We start from the raw sequence: 25818 nt of genomic DNA on the forward strand, positions 1-25818 counted from the left end.
AACACTTCAAAATAATTATATTTAAAACTTGATTTCTTAGTGGTTTTGAAAATATTACTATAAATTACAGCAACACCTCCCCCTTTGCGTTTCAGACGAGGCTCATGTTTATAACAGTAATCTTGCGGGTTGATTCATTTAAAGTAATGTAATCGTTTGGTTTTAGCCAGGTTTCTGTCAAACACAGCACATCTAGGTTATTATCTGAAATCATATCATTAACAATGAGTGCTTTTGAAGTAAGCAATCGAATATTCAGCAACCCAAGCTTTAGCATTTGCTCATCTGTATTATAGCTGTTTTTTATTGTTGAACATCAATTAAATCTTTAACCTTAGATGGGTTTAGACGTTTTTTGGATTTCCAAATTCGGGGAACAGACACAGTCTCTATATGATGATAGCTAGGTGAAAGAGGCTCTATGTGATAGGATTTATCTGACCTGGGTGACGCGAGGCCGCTAGCAGACGGTCGGTTTAGCCAGTCTGTCTGCTTCCTGACCTGAGCCCCAGATTGTCATGTTTGAGCTCTAAGACTATGTGCCATATTACTAGAGAGAAGAGCAGCACCATCCCAGGAGGGATGAATACCATCTCTTTTCAACAGGTCAGGTTTGCCCCAAAAACTTTTCCAATTGTCTATAAATTCTATATTAAAAACTACCCCATAAGGGGAAAACAAGACAGGTTGCAAGACTTTACAAACTGGACTTGGCAGGAAACAAGAAACATGAGGGTACTTAACCCTCTGGGGTTCCCACACCCCAAATTGATAAAATAAAATAAAATTCTGTATCAAAAATTATAAGGAAACACCAGTACTTTGTTTAAGCTTGGCTTGTAGGGAATTACAAACCTGCGCACATATATTCAAACGCACATAACTATAGAACCAATTCTTAATGCGCATGTGAACGCCATCAGCGTTTCTCACAGGATCGCGCTTAAAGTCTGTGTAGAGAGAATGGTGTCGTCTTAGCGGCCCCTAATTTAATAACAAATGATCGTTGCGACGGAAGCGAATCAATCAAAACTAACTTTAGCTGGAAAATAACTTTATTAAAGAACCGCTATAAAGCCAAAACAATCTCTGTTACCTTAAATTATATGTTTATCTCTGTAAAGCTGCTTTGAAACAATCTACATGGTTAAAAGCGCTATATAAATGAATATGACTTGACTTGACCTGACCAGTGGTTCTCAACCTCTCCTGCAGGGACCCTCTGACAAGCCACAACTAAACAGCACAGGAGTGTAAAAACAAGGAGAATAAATAGGGAAGCAAACAAAAGAGGGTAATGAGGGAGGACAGGTGGGGCAAATGAATCAATAATCAGGTAACAAGATGAACACTTAGCTGAACTTGAATAATGTCTTTGCAGGTGATGATGATGACGATGACGAGTGTTGTGATCAGGTGCAGTGGGCAGAAGTGATGGCTCTGTTGACTCCATGACAATAATGGATGCCATTGGGAATTGAATCCTTTTAATTACACATGTTCAATTCAAAAGCTTTTTCAGTGTTCAGTATAAAAATTATTTCACCATTTTTGATAATGTGTTCTGTATAGGGGACAGTTATTGCCCACCTATTACATTGCAATAGTTAATTTACAGGGTAAACTGGGAGGGTTATGGACAGCTCAAGCATTCTTGAGTTCCAATGGATGACATAACCCCTCTATGTCTGGACCCCATTCCTAATTCACAGAAATCATCTTAACCAGACCAAGGGACCCCTCAGATGAGTTCCAAGAGCCGCTCAAAGGAAGGTGTCACGGGAAAACACGGAAAAAGAGGTAGATCCAAATGCAGCATATTTATTATCAAGGCAATCCAATTCGTAGTCATCCAGGCAAGGTTCAAAATCCATGATAGCAATCCAAAACAATAAACAGGCAAAACAGACCTCAAAAGTGTAGTGACAATATATGACGACTCCATGACAAGGACTAAAACAGACAGGGTATTTATACACAGAAACGTGTCACGGTGTGGGTTTTGTGTTCCTTGTTCTTGTCTGTCATGTAATTCCCTGCTTGTCATGTGATCCTGCCATGTGTCTTGTCCCATGTTCAGCTGTTCCCCGTTATGTTGATTAGTCTTCCCAGGTGTTTCAGTTTAACCACGCCCCCTTGTTATCTTGTTTAGCTTGTTCCCTGTGTATATAACCCTGTCTGTTTTAGTCCTTGGGCCCGTTCTTCGTACGTTGCTTATTACATCCGAGATCAAATGACACATCCAAGATGATATCATCGTGCGAATCATGATCTGGCTAACTCGGTTCTTCGAACACACTTGCCGGATATGATTAGTATAGCTGGATTGTGTTATCTGAGATAATTGCGCGTTCATGCGCTTGTTAAAAGGGGATATGTATCGATAGTAGAAACATTGATCAGCAACGCTGCTATTGGCTGCTCAGCGTGGCCAAAGAACGCACTCAGTTTTTCTCCTCAGCAGAGCAAGAACTAATATAGTCGAAGTTTATTAGGAATTTTAATGTTTAATCAAACCGCCAGGGAACACCTCAAAGTCTGCAAAAGCCAGGAGAGAGGGATGGCAAAAAGTAGCAGACAATTTAAATCCGTTAGAAGTGGCCATGTTAGATGTTTTTATCACTTATTAGCCTATGTTTTTGTATTTTAATAATTGCATAATTACTTTGTGCATTGTAATGTCAGTCACCATACTAGAACATGGGAACAAATAAAAGTGAAGTACAAAAATATTCTACATAATGGTAATTTTTAGTTATATTATAGTCTCTTTTATAAAAGGCACTGTTAAATAAATGGTTGTCTGTTTATAAAAGCAACTAAGAAAAAGGCTGAGAAAAAAATAGAAAAGATCTTAGTAGCCTACACTGTAAAATCATTTTTGCTGCATTAAATTAAGGCCGTATAGTCATTTCAACTGTTAAAGCTTGAGTAATGATGAATTGCTTTGACTTGTGAAAGTGAAAACTGATAAACTTATGTTAATGTAAAAATATTTTGCCATGAGTTATTGATCACATTTTTCCCCAGTGTAGTTCATTGTAATGACATTGTGTTTTCCTCTTTTGTGCACTTTTACATAATACACCAACACTTGTATCTGTTCCCAAGAAAGTGGTGGCTGAAATATGTGCAGTAAGTGGACATTTTCTAACTTTCCAAAGGAAAGAAAGTATAAGACTTTGTAATGTCCATTTGTTTCCATTGCACTGGACAGTGAATAAACCCTCTCAGATAACTGTCATATGGAGGAACTAGCCTACCTGCGAGTGCATAAATAACTTTACTTAATTTATACTTGTCTGCTTTATGGCTGCAATATAAGTTGCAGGATTCCACATCTACAGAAAGGCCTACAGAAGAGTCTGCACAGACAGAGGAGACATAGGCCTACAGGTGGGCAGTGGATAGACAACTTTTCCTTTTTATTTGTTGCATGAGGCATGTGTCTAATATCTCTTGTTGCAGGCACTTGACCACTGGCTTTTCTTTACAAAGAACAATTGAAATAAAACTCAAGGAACTAAGCATATTAGTCTTTTATTAAACATTTAATGAAAAGTGTGTTTTTTTTGGCAATGTTGTGTAATATGGCACATGCAACAATGTCACAGGCCCTGTCAGGTGTGCAACCCTCAGACTTTTCAGACACTGAAATCTTCCCTTTAGTTAGCCAAAGTTCATTTCATTGTGTGCCCTTGTCCTGGCTAGAGCTGCATTGTAACTGGTTTGGGTCAGGGAATGGGGTCATAAAACACCTGTCTGCAGGAACATGTCATAATCACCTATGAAAAAATGCAGTTTTGTTAGGATCAGCATAAGTGTATGTAATACAGTGAGCTTGATATTTAATTGTGGAACTTTTCTTACCACTTGCAAATAATGTGCATACATGTGAATCTCTGAAAATGATTAAGTCATGCACAGATCCTGGCCATTTTGCTTTCACATTTGTGATATGGAAGATTTTAGTCAACTGCCTTTTTTTTATTTTATATAATATTACTAATCTGGAATATTAAGAATCACAATAGTAACTGGGCTGCACATTTACATTGTGAATCCCCTTTCTGTTCACATAATCCCCTTCATTGAGGCCTTGATGGCAGTCTATGGTAGCCTATAGTCTATGGTACCAATCACGTTAGTGAAGCCTGAGTGACATATCTGTAATCGGCATGGTCATGATTGTATGATCTTCATAAAAAATTATGATAACCTAAAAAGAATAATAAAAAAAAACTGCTTTACAACATTGGGTCTTAAGTGGCTTGGAAAAAAATAAATAAAAAAAAATAAAAAAAATATACCTGTTTTTTTAAACATAAAAGCGACAAAAAACGACAATCTCACGAATCACGAGAAAATATATATAGGCTATATATATATATATATATATATATATATATATCTATCTCAGAAAGTGCACTATCGCGCTGCGAGCGTTGAAGAACCAAACAATCCAGGATCATGCCAAATCGCCAACAATCAAATCCAGCTAAGTGAGTTAGCGACGTACGAAGAACGGACCCCAGGTCACGGAGTCATTGTTATGTATCACACCACTTCTTCAAGTCTGTTTCCTAGTTTGAGTTTGTTTTGTTCCTTGTTTGTTTATTTTGTTATATTGGTCTGCTAACATGGATTTGGACCCCTGCATGGATGACGACGAATTGGATTGCCCTAATAAAGAAAGTGTTGTATTTGGATCCACCAGTTTCTCTCCCTTTCCTTGGTGTGTGGATCGTGACAGAATAGCTGTGTCCCAAAGTGAAGTGTCACAGGTCGGGGTGGAGCGCCAGCGGGCCGCCCACCCCTTCACTTGCGTGCCGCCCCTGAGGAGCTGGCCGTGGACACAAAGGAAATGGCGGACACAGGATTCAAAATAAATATACTCTTTATTAAATAATAAAAACAATCTTAAAAAGTCTCTTCGGCATTCTCTTCATGCATCTCAGCACCTTCGGACAGAGAGAGGAATGAACATGATTCACAGCTTCCGCGTTCTCTTCAGCGTTCTCTTCGCGTTTCTCAGCACCTTCGGACAGAGAGAGGAATGAACATGATTCACAGCTTCCGCGTTCTCTTCAGCGTTCTCTTCGCGTTTCTCAGCACCTTCGGACAGAGAGAGGAATGAACATAATTCACAGCTTCCGCGTTCTCTTCAGCGTTCTCTTCGCGTTTCTCAGCACCTTCAGACAGAGAGAAGAATGAACATAATTCACAGCTTCCACATTCTCTTCTTCAGTGTTCTCTTCACGTATCTCGGCACAGCATTAGCCGGCTCTTCACTGGACTCAGGCAGAGAGAGGAATAGACACGTGTAACTCACAGCATTAGCAGGCTCTTTCAGCATTAGCAGGCTCTTCACTAGCCTCAGACAGAGAGAGGAATAAATACGTGTAACTCACAGCATTAGCTGGCTCTTCCAGCATTAGCAGGCTCTTCCAGCATTAGCAGACTAGTTCTGTCACAGGTCGGGGTGGGCCAAGCCAGACTGCGCCCACCCCTGGAGACCGGGTACTGCCTCGAGGAGCGTGTCAAGGAACCAAACAGCAGACAGAGGATAAAGGAATAACAATTTCTTTATTGAGTTAAAAGCAGATAATTTGAAAGTCCTAATTAAAATCTTCCTTCTCGTCGCCAGAAGCGATCCGATGGGCCCCCTGGACTGGAGCGGGATGAACGTTCGTGGACACCCTGCAGCTCGTCGGAGAGGGATCAGAGGAGGACGCACACCATCCAGGTAGGTCACTGGGTAAGTACTCCTAACAGAGCTCGCAAGGAAGTCTTGGCTATACGGACCCCATTCGGACTGGAACCAGGTAAGTACTCGCGGAGAGGATGGAACAAGTCCCGGAGGCTGCCCAAGGTAAGTACCCAGGGGGCGGTGATCTCTGACTCAGACGGGTCACTGGGGCGCAGATGGCGAGCGGGCCGGGCCAGGAGGGGAAGCAGGTGAGTATGTCCCAGCAGGTGTCCTCTGGGCCGAGCCAAATGGAACTGGGCCTTGGGCCGTGACGGGAGGGGACCTTGGACAGCAGGACGACACTTCGATCGAGGTACGTGCCGCAGCTATTCTCTTTCCTTCTCAACAGCGGCAACAATTTACAACACGGGCGCGGAGGGCCACCTGGCAGGAGGACACTTCAAGCGAGACACTCCCTCTCGGCTATGCCCTGCAACAATACAACAGGGTTCAATGGTTCAACAATATGCGACGCTCAACGACGATACCTTCTCTCCTTCTGAACAGGGCGGAGGCCTTCAATGGGACAGGTGGAAACCACCAGACGGAGAGGACACTCTGAGGGAGACACTCCACTTTGGCTGTGCACTGTAACCAGGTAACAGGGTTTAACTTTTCAACAGCATATGGAACGTTCAGTTGAAATACCTTCTCTCTCTCTGAACAGGGCGGAATCCTTCAATAGGGCATGTGGAGACCACCAGACGGAAAGGACACTTTGAGAGAGACACTCCACTTTGACTGTACACTGTAACCAGGTAACAGGGTTTGACTTTTCAACAGCATATGGAACGTTCAGCTGAAATACCTTCTCTCGTTCTGAACAGGACAAAGCCTTCGATGGGGCATGTGGAGACCACCAGACGGAGAGGACACTTTGAGCGGGACACTCCACTTCGGCTGTGCACTGTAACCAGGTAGCAGGGTTTACCTATTCAACAGCATATCAAACGTTCATTTTAAATACCTTTTCCTTTTCTAAACAGGGCAGCGGCTTTCGATAGAAACATGTGGAGACCACCAGGCGGGGAGGATGCTTTAAGCAAGACGCTCCACTTCAGCTGTACGCTGTAACAATGCAACAGGATTTGACCATTCAACAGTAGATGAAACATTCAACGGCAATACCTTCTCTCGTTCGGACCAGGGCAGCGGCTTTCGATAGGAACATGTAGAGACCACCAGGCGGGGAGGATGCTTTAAGCAAGACGCTCCACTTCAGCTGTACGCTGTAACAATGCAACAGGATTTGACCATTCAACAATAGATGAAACATTCAACGGCAATACCTTCTCTCATTCGGACCAGGGCAGCGGCTTCCGATAGGAACATGTGGAGACCACCAGGCGGGAAGGATGCTTTAAGCAAGACGCTCCAGTTCAGCTGTACGCTGTAACAATGTAACAGGATTTAACGGGTCAACAGCATTAACAGAGCGGGGCTGTCTCAAAATGGTAAGTTGGGCGCTTGATGTGACAAACCCTGCTTGGAGACAGCGGGTGAAAGACTATAGAAGAGAGTGCACAGCAGACTACTAATACTTCTCCACACGATAAACTTCACTCCACCACACAAACCGTGTGAATCGTCACTTCAGGCACTGCATTCCACTCGCACACCGTGCATTCGGGCCAGCACTCACCCACCGGTCTTTCTCCCACCAGATCGACTCTCGTCTCTCACAAGGGCTCAACTTCTCTCGGAGACAGCCAGAACGGATGCAGCAATCGTCACATTCAGTGAAGGAAGAACAAAGGTTGGAGACAGATCAATGATTCACTCGGTGTAATAATTCACTCGTGCCACACGCTTTCCAAACTCTCCACACCACTTCAGTGTCAGTGCATATAAACAACCCATAGTCCCTAGAACGGGATCCGGACACCCAATCTCCATACCTGGCCGGGGGTTGTCCCCGGTTCTCCCTTTGGGACCGTCTTGGCGGGGAATTAGGTTCCTCGGGCCTTGGCCCTATCTCCACTCTCCGAGGGACCACAGCCCATCCCACCACGGGAGGCATCCACACTGGTTCAGTCGGCGGTCTCTCTACAGCTGGTTTGGGATAATTTGGACAAGGGCGCATCAGATTGCGGTGGAGCACCCGCTCTGGCCCTGCTCTCCCTTCGGGACGAATGGCATACACAGGCTGATCGAGATGCGGCTGTCGTTGGATCACATACGGCTGGGGCTCCCACCGATCACTGAGCTTACCCTTTCCTTGTCGTCGGTTATCTCGAACTAGAACTCTCTCGCCAGGCAGTAGCGGTGCGCTTCGAGCCGTACGGTCATACAACCTCTTGTTCTTGGCTGCGGCTTGGTTGATTCGGTCCGAGACCCGTTCATAGGCCAGTTGAAGGCGTTGATGGTGTCTGGTTACCCACCCCGTTACGCTGCCTCCTTCTTCAGCCGCCGCAGTCCCCAGCAGTAGGTCCACTGGTAGCCTCACATGCCTTCCGAACATCAGGTAAGTTGGTGCGTAGCCGGTCGTGCTATGAATGCTGTTATTATATGCCTGTACCATCCCCGGGAGGTTGTCAACCCAATGTCCCTGTTGGTCACCTTCCAAGGTCCCCAAGAGACCAATCAGCGTCTGGTTAAACCTCTCACACCCTCCGTTCCCTTGAGGATGATAAGGCGTCGTATGGGTCTTCCTGCATCCATACAATTGACACAACTCATGTACTACCCTGGATTCGAAATTTGGTCCTTGATCCGAATGGAGCACTTCAGGACACCCAAAGGGCTGGATGACGTACCTCCACAGGGCATTAGCGGTGGTGATGGCGGTCTGGTCCAGAGTTGGGATGGCCCAGGCATATTTAGTGAACAAGTCTGTGATCACTAAGATGTTTTGAATACGGTCGACCGGCCTACCCCAACGTCAGATAGTCCATAGCGATGATATGCATCGGTGCTTTGGCTCGAATGGGGACCATTGGAGCTCGAGGCTCCTTCCTGGCTTTGAACAAGGTGCAGCGCGGACAGCCCCGCAGGTAGGCCCTCGTAGTTCCCTCCATCCCAGGCCAGTAGAAGTGGCGTCGCAAGAGTGCCGTCGTCCTCTCCTGTCCTTGATGACCAAGCCTGGTGTGATAAGCCTCCAGCAGAGCGTGACACCTCCCCTCGGGAACCACTACCTGACAGACCGGGTCACCCGAGTGTGAGTCCTGGAGGGACCGACAAATCACCCCCTCCTTCAGATGGAGCCTCTCCCTTTGGCCCAACAGGCCTCTCACAATTCGGGTTTGAGCCCGGCGTTCCGCACCCTCCGGCCAATTGCCCCGCTCCAACCAGGCCCGGACCAATAACAGGTCCTCATCCTCGCCCTGCCACATCCTCCAACGCTGTGGATCCCATCCCCAACTTGCAGGCAGTTCCTCCGATGGTTGCCCCGGTGCCTCCACAATGCCCACCATCATTCCCTCATCGCGGTCTGCCTCCAGCATCGGTCTCGGATCTTCCGACCCTCCTTCAGGCCACCTAGACAGCACGTCAGCGTTGGTATGTTCCCTTCCTGGCCGGTACTGAAGCTGATAATCAAAGTTGGCCAACTGAGCCACCCACCTCTGTTCTACCGCCCCCAGCTTGGCGGTTTGCAGGTGTACCAGCGGATTGTTGTCGGTCACCACGGTTACCTTTGCTCCCCATAAGTAGTCCTTGAACTTCTCACTGAGCGCCCACTTCATGGCCAGTAACTCGAGCTTAAAGGAACTATAGTTGGCATCATTCCTCTCCGCGGGATGTAGACTCCGACTAGCATAAGCGATAACCCTCTCTTCCTCCTGTTGTTTCTGGGCTAAGACAGCCCCCAAGCCCAGATGGCTAGCGTCCGTGTAAAGAATGAAGGGCTGTGTGAAATCGGCGTATGCCAGAATGGGTGCTTGTAACAACTCTTGCTTGAGCCTCTGAAAGGCAATCTCACATGCCTGATCCCACTGCACCGCTGGGGACCCTCGGCCCCGAGCATGTCCCGTTCCACCCAGCAACTGGTTCATGGGTTTGGCGATCTTAGAGAAATCCTTGATGAATCTCCTGTAGTACCCCACGAAGCCGAGGAAGGATCGAACCTGGCGCACGGTCTTTGGGGCCGCCCACCCCTGTACGGCCGACACCTTCTCTGGGTCCACAGCGATTCCTGCCGCACTCACGATATGGCCCAGGAACTTTACCTCCTTCTGGAAAAGCTGGCATTTATCCGGTTGGAGTTTCAGCCCGTACCTTTCCAGAGAGCGGAACACCTGCTCGAGGTGCTGAAGATGAGACTCAAAATCGGGGGAATAGATAATCACGTCATCCAGGTACACCAGGGTGGTATCCATCAGCTGGCTCCCTAAACAGCGCTGCATTAGTCGTTGGAACGTGGCAGGGGCGTTGCAGAGGCCGAAGGGCATCCGGTCCCACTCATATAACCCAAAGGGGGTCGTGAAGGCCGTCTTCTCCCGGTCCCGCTCGTCCACCTGCACCTGCCAGTAGCCGCTCGCCAAGTCTAGTGTGGAATACCAGGCCGCCCGTGTGAGGCTAGTAAGGGAATCCTCGACTCGAGGCAATGGGAAAGCATCCCGCTTTGTCACTAGGTTCAACTTCCGATAATCCACACAGAATCTCCATGCGCCTGTCTTCTTCCTCACCAGTACGATCGGGGCCGCCCAAGGGCTGCTGCTCTCGCGGATGATCCCTCTATCCAGCATCCCTCGCAACAGAGCACGAACCTCAGAGTACAATGTCGGGGGCACCGGTCGGTAGCGCTCTCTACTGGGTGTGGCCCCTCCAGTGGGAATTTGATGCTTAACGATGTTAGTACACCCATAGTCCTCATCATGGGTGGAGAACAACTGTGGCCATTTAGATAGAAAAGCCTTAAGCCGCCTTGTCTGGTCCTCCTCCAGCCCTTCTCCCCGTAGGGACTCACCTCCAAGGTGGGCCAGCAGTCTTTCTCCAGCCTCTCTGCTGTGCATCCCCGTCTGCGCCAAAGCAACCTCCACTACGGTTGGGCCTACTTGGCTGAACTTGACTTCTCCTGGCTCTTGCACTTGCTGCGGTTTCACCGAGATGACTCGGGCTAGACACTGATGACGATACAGTTGGATTGGAAAAGGATTCGTGTTCCGAACTCTCACCCGAATTCGGCCTCTTTGGGCGGATGCCAGTCCTCTGGCCACCTCCACCTTAGGACCTTCGTTGTGTGGTTCCACCAGCACCCACTCCTCCGGGTGGTAAAGTCTAGGGGGCACCCTGACCCAGACCATCGCCTCGCTTCGAGCCGGGACGGACAAAGCATAACGGCAAGCCACTCTCCCAGTGCTCTCCCGGTCCTCCTGCTGCTCGGCCAGGCAAACTCGGCGACAGTCTGCCCGAATACGCTCCCATTCTCTGCCCTCAGGTGTCACAGTCGCTCGGGCCGGCCCACGCTGGAACAGCTCTTCCCAGCAGTCGGAGATGACATTCATGCCCAGTAGGGCGCGATGAGACCCCAGACACACGTCACGAACCACCACCACTCCTTTCTGGGGTACAACCATACCGTGGATCTCCAGGTCTGTCACTACATAACCCACATACGGGATATCGAGCCCATTGGCCCCTCGCAGAGTTAACCAGGGGGCCTCAGTCGTCGGCCGGCCCTGGGTGCCGAATAGTTCCTGAACTAGGCTCTCCGCAAACAGAGTGACTTGCGACCCTGTGTCCAACAAACACTGCACCTCCTTGCTGTTGACTCGGATCGTAATAACCGGACAGCGGCCCACCAGGCGTTCTTTAGACAGTCCAGGAGAAGAAGGGTCTGAAAAGGGGGTCCCGACCACTTGACCCACAGTGGCCGGAGACTCTAAAAACCCCCTTGTGAAGCGCGTCTGGAAGGGCACTGACGGATGTAATGTCCAGCTTCTCCACAACCATTACAGATAGGACGCCCCTGTTCATCCCACTGGAATCGGGGACCCATGGATCGGGCGAAACGACGCTCTGGAGGGCGACTCCCGTCAGAGTAGGCCCGCTCCCGCGGCGAAGGAAGTGAATGGAGGCGTTCTCGGCGGAGTTCTTCGACAACAGATTTGGACAGATCAGACATTTGTTCACGGATATCCCTTTTCAATTCTTCCCGGAGGGCATGCTTCCAATCGGAGGTGGCAGGGGCCGAAGGCCCACTAACAGCATTCGCCACCAGACAGCTGGGAGGATCCACACCTTCGGTGTGATCACGCTCAAGGGCTAGAGCTTCTCGCCGCAGTTCTTCAAACGTAAGGTCAGGATTTCGTCTCAACTGCACCCGCAGACTCTGACGTACTGGGCCCTCCCGTAATCCTAGCAGAAACTGATCTCGCAGTAGGGTCTCCTCGTCGCCCAGGCCGTGGTCCTGTCTTCCCCTTAGCCTGGTAAACTGTTCCCTCAGTTGCAACGCGAATGGCCGAACAGTTTGTCGAGGCCCTTGCCTACAATTAAAGAATTGGGTTCTCAGGACAGCTACCGGGGTGGTATCTCCGTATTGTACCGTGAGGAAATCAAAGATGGCTCGGACTGTGGTGCGGGTTGCTTCCGGTGCTGCCTGTACTTCTCTTCTTGCTTCTCCCTCTAGTGAATTTAATACAAACTGTACCTTCTGCAGGGTGTTCAGCCCTTGGAGCCCTGCCAGGTATTCCACCTGGGCCTTCCATGCTGACAGGCTTAATTCTGACCCCGGACCTCCGTACTTCTGGGCCCACGGGGCCCCCATAAAGAAGGGCATAACCGGCTGTCTGGCCACTGGCTCTTCTTCCTCGGCCATTTAGGACCTTGATCGCTCCACTCGAGACGGTAATCCTGCCGACTACGCCAAGTTCTGTCACAGGTCGGGGTGGGCCAAGCCAGACTGCGCCCACCCCTGGAGACTGGGTACCGCCTCGAGGAGCGTGTCAAGGAACCAAACAGCAGACAGAGGATAAAAGAATAACAATTTCTTTATTGAGTTAAAAGCAGATAATTTGAAAGTCCTAATTAAAATCTTCCTTCTCGTCGCCAGAAGCGATCCGATGGGCCCCCTGGACTGGAGCGGGATGAACGTTCGTGGACACCCTGCAGCTCGTCGGAGAGGGATCAGAGGAGGACGCACACCATCCAGGTAGGTCACTGGGTAAGTACTCCTTACAGAGCTCGCAAGGAAGTCTTGGCTATACGGACCCCATTCGGACTGGAACCAGGTAAGTACTCGCGGCGAGGATGGAACAAGTTCCGGAGGCTGCCCAAGGTAAGTACCCAGGGGGCGGTGATCTCTGACTCAGACGGGTCACAGGGACGCAGATGGCGAGCGGGCCGGGCCAGGAGGGGAAGCAGGTGAGTATGTCCCAGCAGGTGTCCTCTGGGCCGAGCCAAATGGAACTGGGCCTTGGGCCGTGATGGGAGGGGACCTTGGACAGCAGGACGACACTTCGATCGAGGTACGTGCCGCAGCTATTCTCTTTCCTTCTCAACAGCGGCAACAATTTACAACACGGGCGCGGAGGGCCACCTGGCAGGAGGACACTTCAAGCGAGACACTCCCTCTCGGCTATGCCCTGCAACAATACAACAGGGTTCAATGGTTCAACAATATGCGACGCTCAACGACGATACCTTCTCTCCTTCTGAACAGGGTGGAGGCCTTCAATGGGACAGGTGGAAACCACCAGACGGAGAGGACACTCTGAGGGAAGACACTCCACTTTGGCTGTGCACTGTAACCAGGTAACAGGGTTTAACTTGCTGTAACAATGCAACAGGATTTGACCATTCAACAGTAGATGAAACATTCAACGGCAATACCTTCTCTCGTTCGGACCAGGGCAGCGGCTTTCGATAGGAACATGTAGAGACCACCAGGCGGGGAGGATGCTTTAAGCAAGACGCTCCACTTCAGCTGTACGCTGTAACAATGCAACAGGATTTGACCATTCAACAGTAGATGAAACATTCAACGGCAATACCTTCTCTCATTCGGACCAGGGCAGCGGCTTCCGATAGGAACATGTAGAGACCACCAGGCGGGAAGGATGCTTTAAGCAAGACGCTCCAGTTCAGCTGTACGCTGTAACAATGTAACAGGATTTAACGGGTCAACAGCATTAACAGAGCGGGGCTGTCTCAAAAAGGTAAGTTGGGTGCTTGATGTGACAAACCCTGCTTGGAGACAGCGGGTGAAAGACTATAGAAGAGAGTGCACAGCAGACTACTAATACTTCTCCACACGATAAACTTCACTCCACCACACAAACCGTGTGAATCGTCACTTCAGGCACTGCATTCCACTCGCACACCGTGCATTCGGGCCAGCACTCACCCACCGGTCTTTCTCCCACCAGATCGACTCTCGTCTCTCACAAGGGCTCAACTTCTCTCGGAGACAGCCAGAACGGATGCAGCAATCGTCACATTCAGTGAAGGAAGAACAAAGGTTGGAGACAGATCAATGATTCACTCTGTGTAATAATTCACTCGTGCCTGTAACGCCACGCCAGCAGAGGGAGCCTTCTCCTGAGTATTGACTGTGTACCGCTCCCTCTGCTTCTACTTTCATTTCCTGTTTGAACAGTATTTAAGAAGTGTTTGTGTGTTTGCTCTTTGCGAAGTATTGCCAGTTAATCTGCCTTACCGAGCGTTTCCATTGTTTTCTGCCTGCTTATCTCGTGTATTGATTCTGCCTGATTTTCTGATTTACGCCTGTTGGATTGCCCCTCTGTTCTGGTAGCCTGTTTTTGGACTGATGACTGTGTTTGGACATTTTGCCTGTTTGCTCATCTCTGCCTTTTGGATTGCCCTTGTGTATGTCGCTGGATTGGACTGCTATTGTGATTTTGACCTATTGCCTGGCTTAACGTTTCTGTCTCTAAAACCTGCTGCTAATAAACACCCGCAAATGGATTCTAATGCTGCCTCAGCCTCGTCGTTACAGAATACTTCGCCTCAACTGAATCCAGCGGAAGTTTCCAACCTGCAAGCAGCTTTTGCCTATCAAAGTGAAGTGCTAAAGGGCTACCAAGATCAACTCACTAAGCTCCAGTCTGTCAACGAACACCTGACTCATTACATCCAGTCTCTTCCATCGGCCACACCTAAGACGGTAAGCTTTGCATTACCAGATAAATTTGATGGATGTGCAGTGCAGTGTAAAGGCTTCATTCGTCAAGTAAGGATATATTTTGATAACCAAGAAGACAAATTTGTATCAGATGGAAAAAAATGCGCTTTCATGATGACGTTATTATCTGGCAGAGCTTTAGACTGGGCTGCGGCAGTTTGGGAAACGGATACACGATTTAGAGCATCTTTTGATTACTTCATCCAACAACTGCATGAAGTGTTTGAATATCCCGCTGGGGGCAAGGATATATCAGCACAAATTCTACAAATGTCACAGGGTAACCGTACTGCTGCTGATTATGCCATCATGTTCAGAACACTCGCTGCTCAAAGTGGATGGAATGATATTTCACTGAAAGCTGTGTTTCAACAGAGCCTCAACCCTAATCTGCAAACAGAGCTGGCTTGTAAAGGAGAGAATTTATCATTTTCTGACTTTGTGACCCTCACTATAAAGATTGATAATCTAATGAGACAAGCACCCAAACGAAGAAGTTTGAGGGAATTTCAACATTTTCCGGCTACCGTTTCGCAACCGATGACTTCATCAACTATCAAGCCTAGTGACGAACCAATGCAACTCGGTCTATCTAGATTATCTGAGGAAGAAAGAATGAGAAGACGACAACTTCGTCTATGTTTCTACTGCGGTGAAGCCGGCCATCGCAGCCAAGGGTGCCCACATAAGAGTCAAACAACTTCCCGGGTAAATCTTGAACATTTTTCACTTCTACATAACAAATCATTCAAGCTCCCTATTAAACTAAAGACTGAAGATGCATGTATTTCATTAACAGCAATGATCGATTCTGGAGCAGCTTTGAACCTCATACATAAGGAACTTATCAAGAAGTATGACATTCCCACTCAACCATGTAATCCTCCTATCAAGATCAAAGCCATTGATGATAACACCATTGGAGAGGGGATTACCCATCAGACTAAACCGTTAACTCTCCAAGTAGGTTTGTTCCATAAAGAATTGATCTCTCTGTACATCGTTGACTCTCCTAAACATGAAGTGATCCTCGGATTTCCATGGCTGTCCATTCATGACCCTGTTATTTCCTGGCATTATGGTGAGCTGACCAATTGGTCGAATTTCTGTGAAAACCATTGTTTTTCCCAAGTTCCCCAACCATGTTTCACAACCAGCATTGAAAGCCCTGAGACTAACAAGACTGTTAATATTCCCAATTGTTATAACGATCTGGCAGAAGTTTTTAGTAAAACCAAAGCAATGCAACTACCACCTCATCGCCCCTGGGACTGTGCAATTGATTTACTCCCCAATGCCATGCCCCCTAAAAGTAAAGTCTACCCCCTGTCCAGGAAGGAGACCCAAGCCATGGAAGAATATATCGAAGAAGCACTAAGCTCAGGGTTCATTCGACCCTCCACATCTCCAGCTGCAGCAGGGTTCTTCTTTGTTGAGAAAAAAGATGGCGGGTTAAGGCCTTGTATCGATTATAGAGGACTGAACAACATCACAGTGAAATTCCGCTACCCCCTTCCATTAGTTCCCTCAGCCCTGGAACAGCTCCGAGAAGCCACCATCTACACTAAACTTGACTTACGGAGTGCCTATAACTTGATCAGAATCAAAGAGGGCGATGAATGGAAAACTGCCTTCTTCACCACTAGAGGGCACTATGAGTACCAGGTTATGCCATATGGACTTGCCAACTCTCCAGCTGTTTTCCAGTCGTTCATTAATGAGATCTTCCGAGACCTTCTGAACCAGTATGTAATAGCTTACATTGACGATATTTTAATTTACTCAAAATCTGAGGATGAACATATCAGCCATGTCAAGACAGTCCTTTCTCGTCTACTTGCAAACCGACTATACGTCATGGCAGAGAAGTGTGAATTTCACGTCAGACAGACTGCATTCCTGGGTTACCACATCGGTCACCAAGGAGTAAAGATGGATGAATCCAAAGTTAAAGCAGTCACAGAATGGCCACAACCATCCACCCTTAAGGAGCTTCAACGGTTTCTGGGGTTTGCCAACTTTTATCGACGCTTCATCAGAAATTACAGTATGATTGCTTCACCCCTGACATCCCTCTTGAAAGGGAGACCTTCGAAGCTGAAATGGACTGAAGAGGCCAGCCAAGCATACAATACTTTGAAAGAAAGGTTTACAACAGCCCCCATCTTAAAACATCCTGATCCGGATCTCCCGTTTGTGGTGGAGGTAGACGCTTCAGACTGTGGAGTTGGAGCTGTACTCTCCCAACGTCACGGCCAACCCGGTAAACTATATCCATGCGCATTCTTCTCAAGGAAGTTAACCGCAGCAGAAAGGAATTACGATGTGGGGAACAAAGAACTTTTGTCCATGAAAGCAGCCATCGAAGAGTGGAGACACTGGCTCGAAGGAGCAATCCATCCCTTTCAAGTAATAACCGACCACAAGAATCTAGAATACATCAAGAGTGCCAAACGACTCAACTCACGCCAGGCTCGCTGGTCTCTGTTTTTCACACGGTTTCAGTTTACAGTGACATATCGACCAGGCAGTAAGAATGGCAAGGCAGATGCCTTATCTAGGCGGTACGATCTTCCCACTGAAAGCATCCCACCAGAATGTATTCTCCCACCTTCTATTGTCATCGCCCCAGTCACCTGGGACATAATGGAGGAAATACAAAGGGACCAACTACAAGAGCCTGCACCTGACAACTGCCCCCCTGACAAACAGTATGTTCCACAAGATCTACGTCACAGAGTAACGCAATGGGTCCACTCTTCTGTCAGCTCAGGCCATCCAGGTATATCTCGCACTCTTCACTTACTGAAAAACTCATTCTGGTGGCCCTCGATGACCAAGGATGTTACTACTTACGTCAAAGCCTGCCAGGTCTGTGCCCAATCTAAAACCCCCAAAGAGTTACCTTCTGGTCTTCTCCAACCACTACCTATACCACAACGTCCTTGGTCCCATCTTTCCATTGATTTTGTGACCGATCTGCCACTCTCCAATAGCTTCACTACTATCCTTGTCATAATTGATCGCTTCTCCAAGTCCTGTCGGTTGGTTCCTCTAAAGGGTCTCCCCACTGCCATGGAAACTGCTCAAGCACTATTTCATCATGTCTTCCGAATTTATGGTATACCTGATGATATTGTCAGCGATAGAGGAACTCAATTTACGTCCCAAGTTTGGAGAGCTTTCTGTAAGCATCTGGACATCAACATCAGTCTCACGTCAGGATACCACCCTCAGTCTAATGGACAAGTTGAACGATTAAACCAAGAAATAGGTAGATATCTTCGATCATACTGCAGCCGAGAACAACACCGCTGGTCTGAATTCCTCCCATGGGCAGAATATGCACAAAATTCTTTAACTCACTCCTCAACTGGCCTGACCCCCTTCCAGTGCGTCCTTGGGTATCAACCTCCTTTGTTCCCATGGTCTGGCGAACCATCATCGGTCCCTGCAGTGGACGATTGGATCCGGCGTAGTGAGAGGGTGTGGGACAGTGCACATGTCCGTCTTCAGAGAGCTGTAAGAGTTCAAGAACTCCAGGCCAACAGGCGACGTCGCCCACATCCTCCCTACCAACCAGGACAGCGGGTCTGGCTTTCTACCAGGGACCTCAAGCTGCGGCTACCGAGCAGGAAGCTCAGTCCAAGGTATGTTGGTCCATTCAAAATTCTAAAAAGAATAAATGAGGTCACATACCAATTAGAGCTTCCTGCTAATTATCGTATCTCTCCATCCTTTCATGTTTCCCTCCTCAAACCGGTCCACTCGGGGGCTGACCCCAACGCTGAGGCTCGAGAGCCGCCACCTCCACTGGACATTGATGGAACTCCAGCTTACAAGGTGAATGAGTTACTGGACTCAAGACGGAGAGGGGGTCAGCTCCAATACCTGGTGGACTGGGAGGGCTATGGACCTGAGGAGAGATCATGGGTAGCCGGCAGCGATATCCTGGACCCTTCTCTCATCGAGGATTTTCATCGTGCCAGACCTGATCGACCAGCACCACGACCACGGGGACGTCCACGTCGAGCGCCAGGAGGCGCTCCTAAGGGAGGGGGTTCTGTAACGCCACGCCAGCAGAGGGAGCCTTCTCCTGAGTATTGACTGTGTACCGCTCCCTCTGCTTCTACTTTCATTTCCTGTTTGAACAGTATTTAAGAAGTGTTTGTGTGTTTGCTCTTTGCGAAGTATTGCCAGTTAATCTGCCTTACCGAGCGTTTCCATTGTTTTCTGCCTGCTTATCTCGTGTATTGATTCTGCCTGATTTTCTGATTTACGCCTGTTGGATTGCCCCTCTGTTCTGGTAGCCTGTTTTTGGACTGATGACTGTGTTTGGACATTTTGCCTGTTTGCTCATCTCTGCCTTTTGGATTGCCCTTGTGTATGTCGCTGGATTGGACTGCTATTGTGATTTTGACCTATTGCCTGGCTTAACGTTTCTGTCTCTAAAACCTGCTGCTAATAAACACCCGCAAATGGATTCTAATGCTGCCTCAGCCTCGTCGTTACAGAGCCACACGCTTTCCAAACTCTCCACACCACTTCAGTGTCAGTGCATATAAACAACGAATCCAATACTCATCACTTTGCGTCTTTCCCACTGCTGACGATATCCCTTGGGTTTTCGTTGACAAAAACTTCACTCTCTCCTTTCCATTTCTCGGCTTCAATCTTCGCCCTGCTGCACAGCCCAGCCTCAAATACAAACAACCCGCCGACAAAACACAGTACCTCACGGGAGGAGAACCAACAACTGACAGTCTGCTTCCTCTCTCTTTTTAAAGCCCCATCTGAATACGTGTCCCTCTCACAACGCTCTCTGTAATTCTCCACACCTGCTGTCAATCAGGCAATTGGCCTCGCTGCCATGGCAACAGATTCGCAGTGCAATGAGACGGGCGTCCACAGGAGGTCTCCAAATAACACTGCATTCACAAGGGCTTTAATCTCTTTTTCTAATTTTTGTCACACCGTGACAGAAGGCTGCATCCTTCGAAGGCCGTATTTGAAGGCCGATTGCGTCACCGCGGTGCGACGAAGGACGTCCCAATTCAAAGGCTGCATCCTTGGAAGGTCGCATTTGAAGGCCGATTGCGTCACCGCGGCGCGATGAAGGCTGTCCCAATTCAGTTCTCCATCCTTCAAAGGCCGTATTCGAAGGCCGGTTGCGTCATCGCGCCGCGACGAAGGCTTCCCTGATTCAAAAGCGATGCCAAATGCACCCTTCTTTTCCCCGTGAAAAGAAGGATACATAAATGGACACTTAGCGGCCTATTCTACCCCATAAGTCATTGCGTGCCGTTGACGACAGCATTTATTTATTTATTTTTAAAGGCGGCCGAGACTAGAGATCGGTGGTGGACAGCAAATGCACATTTAAATGTAAGTATTATGTTTTCATTTACTCAAATAGCTAGCGAAACCAGAGTTAAAGTTTCTTATAAACTGCTTCTTAACTCCTTCGTCACCATTGCGTGGCTACATTTATCAGGTAGTTTTAGGCAAAACTTGTGGTAATAACGTTATTAGTTTAACGACCTATTTGTAATATTTGCACTTGTGTATTATAAGAAATATCACTCACCCAATAAAGCCCAAAAACAATAAGAAAAGCAGTAGATAAGGCAATGGGGTTTCACTTTTATGTGTTTTTGTTGTGCTGTCATGCAAGCCATGTGGTTTTAACCAAATTTAGTATACAGAAATATGATTTCTTAAGTATTTTGTATGCATGTCTTGATGTGTCATATTTTGCAGTGTTAACAATGCACTAAAGATTGCTCCTCTGTGTTAAGTACCCTTTTCTGCTTTTTTAGAACAATTCAGGAAAAAATGGGTCTATATATATGGATCTATATATATATATATATATATATATATATATATATATATATATAAGAAAAGTAATACACACATCTTTGCTGAAATGTATTGTCCTGTTGTTGTTAACAAGCCATGGTTCATTTGCTCTGCCTTTAGGATTGCAAGTGTCCTGGGACAGGTGAGGGTGTGAGTGGGAAACCCACTGCTGACACTTGGCCCTGGTTTGTCCTCATGGATGAGGTGTTTGGACAGAGGCATTGCACCAACCCCCCTGTCCTCATCGCCTCAATCCCTGAGGACACACCAGGGCCGAGTTCAGTAGTGGGTGCCCACGGTGAGGAGGAGTACCACCACCAGCACCAACACGAAGGCGGCGAGACCGGACGAGTTTTTGGACTTGATCAGAGAAGAAATGCAACTACAGAGGGAGGCAGAGGCGAGGAGTGCACAGGAAAGAAGGGAGAGGATGGACAGGCTGTTTTCTCTTCTTGAGAGAATGTTTGAAAAATATATATATTTTCTACATATTCTTGTTTAACTTTTTTCACTTTTATTTTTTAAAAGAAAAATTATGTACATGTATTTTTATGCAACTTTAATTGTGTAAATAAAAGAGAATGAATTGTTCTGGACATTGTTTATTTTTGTAATGACAGTCATAATTTCTGCATGAAACAAATTCTATACCTTTTTATTTTTTCAAATAAAATTGGTAAATGAAAATCATTTGTTCTTTAGGCTAGATTAAAGTACTTTTTCCAACTATTTACAAAATACGTTAAACATATCAAAATCAACATAAACATTTAATTTTACAATACATAAAATAAGAAAAAAAAAGATTTAGACTCTATTGAGCTGAACTGCTGGACCGGGATGGGCTGCCCCTGGTAAGGCCTCTCTGCTGGTGGGACATCATCTGGGATGAGGATGGTCTCCAGAGTGTTTGAGTGCATATTTCCACTATCCACTAAGTTGTCTACCAACAGGTTTGCAGGGCTGATTCAATCGATGGCTTTCTGAAAAAAGTACTTTTAATAACTACTGCATTTATATTAGGTTACTACTGCATTACTGCGTAGGCTATGTTGCATTTTACTTCTGTATATTTTCAATACACAGTAATATCTGGTTGTTACATTATTTTGTGTAGTTTAATGTAATCATATTGTGATGTGAGGGAAAAAAGTACTTCAGTAGGTTACTTCACATTTGTAAATGAATACTTAACGAAATATGCAGTTCCGAAAATTAAAGTAACAAAATGTAGGCTTATTGTCACAATATTAACAAATTGTTGCTAACTACAGCAGCGTCCCATATCAAAGGGCGCATCTGAAGCGCTCGGAACGGTCTTTCTAGCCTACAGAGGATTGTTCTTGTCGCCTGGCAACTGTGACAGCTGCAGATGACGAGCGCGAGAAATACTGGACTTTTTTATATTCAATTGGGTTTTGTATTCAAACAGGGCTAAACCGAAAATACATGATCCGGCAGCGCCGGGCCTAAAAAATCCTCACCATGTCCTCCAGTAAAATATAAAACATAAAAATGACAATAGCCAATTCTGGCTCCATAGTTGTTTACTCAGTTATCAAAATGAATGATCAGGAGAGCAGCTGTCCTCTCGCACCGTTGCTTGGCGCCAGGAGCGCTGATCTGGAACACCTGGTTGCACAATTAGGAAATCCTAGGAAGGCTACATGGTGCGTCCTTCAGAGGACACATAGGCTGCATCCTTGAAGTCTGCGTCCTTCGAAGGATGCAGCCTTCAACATTGGGACACAGCTAACGTAATGGAAAACAGCTGAGTGCAATGATGAGTGATGAGAACAGACAAAGGATCGTGGGAAATGCAGTTCCAGAATGAATGGTGACAGTAAGGGAGAGAGACCTCTAGTGGACACCCGGGGAAACACAAACCAGACACTGTGACAGAAGGGTGATCTACAGTGGCTGATTACTGATTAAAGCAAAAACCACCACACCTGTGTTCAGTTCAGTTCCACCTGTGCTTTGCTTTCATGTGGAAATACTTAATACCAAAACAGCGAAGAAATGAAGCAAAAAACAAAACAAAAATGTATTAAGTTTTGAAAAATGTAAGAGAATTCTAATCTGGACAAGAAATTAATTGCATTTCAAATCTAATGTTCTTAAAACCTACTTTTTTTCTTTAGCTTTTAATACATTGTGAGCTTTTGTCATGAATATGTGGTTATGTTTTGTATCTTGTGTATTGTTCAGCACTTTGGTCAGCCCTGTTTGCTGTTTTTAAATGTGCTATATAAATAAATACAAACTTGAAACTTGAAACTTGAACAAACAAACAAAAAATTAAAATAATAATTAATTAATAAAAAAAAAAAAACATTTGAATGTTACATCATCAGTGGGCAGTAGATGGGTGGGCTGTCTGATCCAGACACTGTATAAATTATATGACAAGAAAGAGAGCAGAACAAACTCCTAACATGAGGAGACTCACTCATGGCTAATGAGACAGAGGATCATGAGACTCTTTACTGCTTTCCTGACATCAACTCATCATGTATCAAGAGATTTGAATACTCTAGACATGAATACATTATTATGTATGTGTTTTTTCCATTGCTGTCAGTATGGACTGTGCTTCTGAACCTGCTGGTGATCATCTCTATCTCTCACTTCAAGAAGCTTCACACTCCAACAAACCTGAATATTCTCTCTCTGGCTGTGGCCGACGTGCTTTTTGGACTTTTTATGATGCCCATACAGGCCACCACACAGATTGAGGGTGATTGTTGGTACTTTGGAGAAACTTTCTGTAGACTGTGTCTTTTAGTCTTTACATTTCTCTCCACAGCATCTCTCAGTAGTTTAGTTTTAATTGCTGTTGATCGTTATGTGGCTGTGTGTTACCCTTTACACTACCTACAGAAAATAACCACAACTAAAACTTTAATATGCATCTGTCTGAGCTGGGCTTTTTCATTTTCTTATGGTCTTTCAGTTGTAATTGTGTTTAAATATTTAAACATTGATTCATCCACAGTCGACGTGTGTTATGGAGATTGTACTATTTATGGGGGACTTCCCTTGTTTATCGTTGATGCGTTAATTGCTTTTATTTTTCCATGTACCATATCCCTTTCTTTATATATGAGGATTTTCTATGTAGTACTTCAGCATGTGAAAGTTATAAACTCTCTGATGAAGGGTGGTAAATGTGTAACAGAAGGTTCATTGAAGAGGAAATCTGAGAGTAAAGCTACTCTGATATTAGGAATCATTGTGGTAGTTTATATGATTGGCTATGTTCCATACTATACCTGTTATATATGGGTAAACTCTGAGACAGCCAGAATTATTTTAATGTGGATGTGGAACATAAACCCAGGTCTGAATCCTCTGATCTATGCTATATTTTATCCCTGGTTTAAAAAGACAGTTAAACTCATCTTAACTCTGAAAATATTTCAGCCAGCATCCTCTCTGATCAATATTTTTACAGAATAGAATAGAATAGAATGAGGCATTTATATAGCGCTTACATATGTACTACTGTACACCCAAAGCACTTTACAATCATATCAGGGGATCTCTCCTCAACCACTTGGATGATGTGACAGCAGCCACAGTACAACGGTGCCAGTGCGCTCACCACACACCAGCTATAGTGGAGAGGAGAGAGTGATAGAGCCAATTCAATTACAGAGCATCAATTGTAATTAAACTGGTAAAGCTGTCACTCATAAAGGATATGATTATCTTTGTAGAATTTATATTTGTAATTTACACTACATGTATCTTTGTTTTATTTCAGAGAGTATGTTTTCTGCTTTTGATGTTCAATTTGAACAATTAATTAAACTGAAATTAGTTCATAAATTGTATTAAATTAGCTCATTAAATAAACTAAATGGTAAATGTAGATATTATGTGCTTTATGCTTAATCACTTTCATCAGTCATGTTGCATCTGTGTTATCAAAAACATAATGACAAAAAAGGGACAGTCATACAGAACTAAACTCGGTAAAAAAAGTGATGTCCTATAACTTTCAGCTGCTTTTATTTCCAGAAAATGTCTTAATGTATAAATATTGGTATGAACATAAAAAGATTCAACAACATAAACATAAAATAAACAGGTTCCGCAGACATTTGAGGAAAAGAAATGGAACAATGAGTCCCTGAACAATATGAAAATAAGCAGTCATATCTGGTGTAGCCAGGAGCTGCTGTAAGTCCCACAGATCATCCTCATGGACTGTAGCAGACTGGCCTTTTCTTGCTGTGGGATGTTACCCCACTCTTCCACCAAGGCTCCCAAAGTTCTCAAACATGGTTCCTGGATTAGAAATCACAGTTTGTGTGTGTGTGTGTGTGTGTGTGTGTATGTGTGTGTGTGTGTGTGTGTGTGTGTATGCATAAGCAAAGTAACCATTTATTATTTATTACCATCTTCATTACCATCACCACCACCACTCCTCACTACCATCATACTGCCAACATTGTATTAGTCAATTTTTATTTTTATTTCTATCTTTTCTCCTATGTAACAATTACCATTGTCAGCACTCTCTATAGATAAAGTAATTTTTAGATAGTAAGATAATAATAGAAGATAATATAATAATATAATATAAGATAACCCTCCCCCCACATCTCTTCAGTCCCTATTTTCTCCTATACTATTTATTTAGGTTTTTTCTTTTTTCTTTTTTTGTATGTTATTTGTAGTGTCTAAGGCCTTGTCCATACAGACACGGGTATTTTTATAACCGTGACTTTTTTTACGCGGTTCGGTCGTTCGTCCACACGGAAACGCAGTATCAGGTCACTGAAACCGAACATTTTTGAAAACCCCTGTCACGGTAGATGTATTCTCTGTTCCTTCTAGTCTTGTGTTTATGTTGTTGTGTGAGCGCGTGTGTTGTGGGCGTGAGTGTATGACATCACTTTCTTTTTTTCTTTTTTTTCCCAACTTTATTTTGAATTTTTCCACATAAACAGAGTACATCACACAGTTACAGATACCATTGGAATATCACATATATGTAATTAATTCCATCCCTCTTGTTCATCGAAAGGACCATACAGCAAACGGGGACAGAATAAGGTTAATTCTAAGTTAAGCAATAATAAAAAGAAAATATACAGTTATGGATCTGTCATAT

The 25818-nt window shown here is 45.7% G+C and overlaps 1 protein-coding gene across 1 annotated transcript; it reads left to right on the forward strand.

Moving 5' to 3' along the window:
- Positions 1 to 23147: 23147 nt before the first annotated feature.
- LOC307166459 (trace amine-associated receptor 13c-like) lies at positions 23148 to 24155 on the forward strand (the record flags this gene model as incomplete). The annotated part of the gene is made up of 1 exon (XM_079884830.1): positions 23148 to 24155. The coding sequence occupies one exon, from the start codon at positions 23148 to 23150 to the stop codon at positions 24153 to 24155; it is 1008 nt and encodes a 335-aa protein (XP_079740956.1).
- Between the last annotated feature and the right edge of the window lie 1663 nt (positions 24156 to 25818).

This window comes from Squalius cephalus (assembly GCF_949319135.1).
Source record: "Squalius cephalus genome assembly, chromosome: 1".
NCBI lineage: Eukaryota > Metazoa > Chordata > Actinopteri > Cypriniformes > Leuciscidae > Squalius > Squalius cephalus.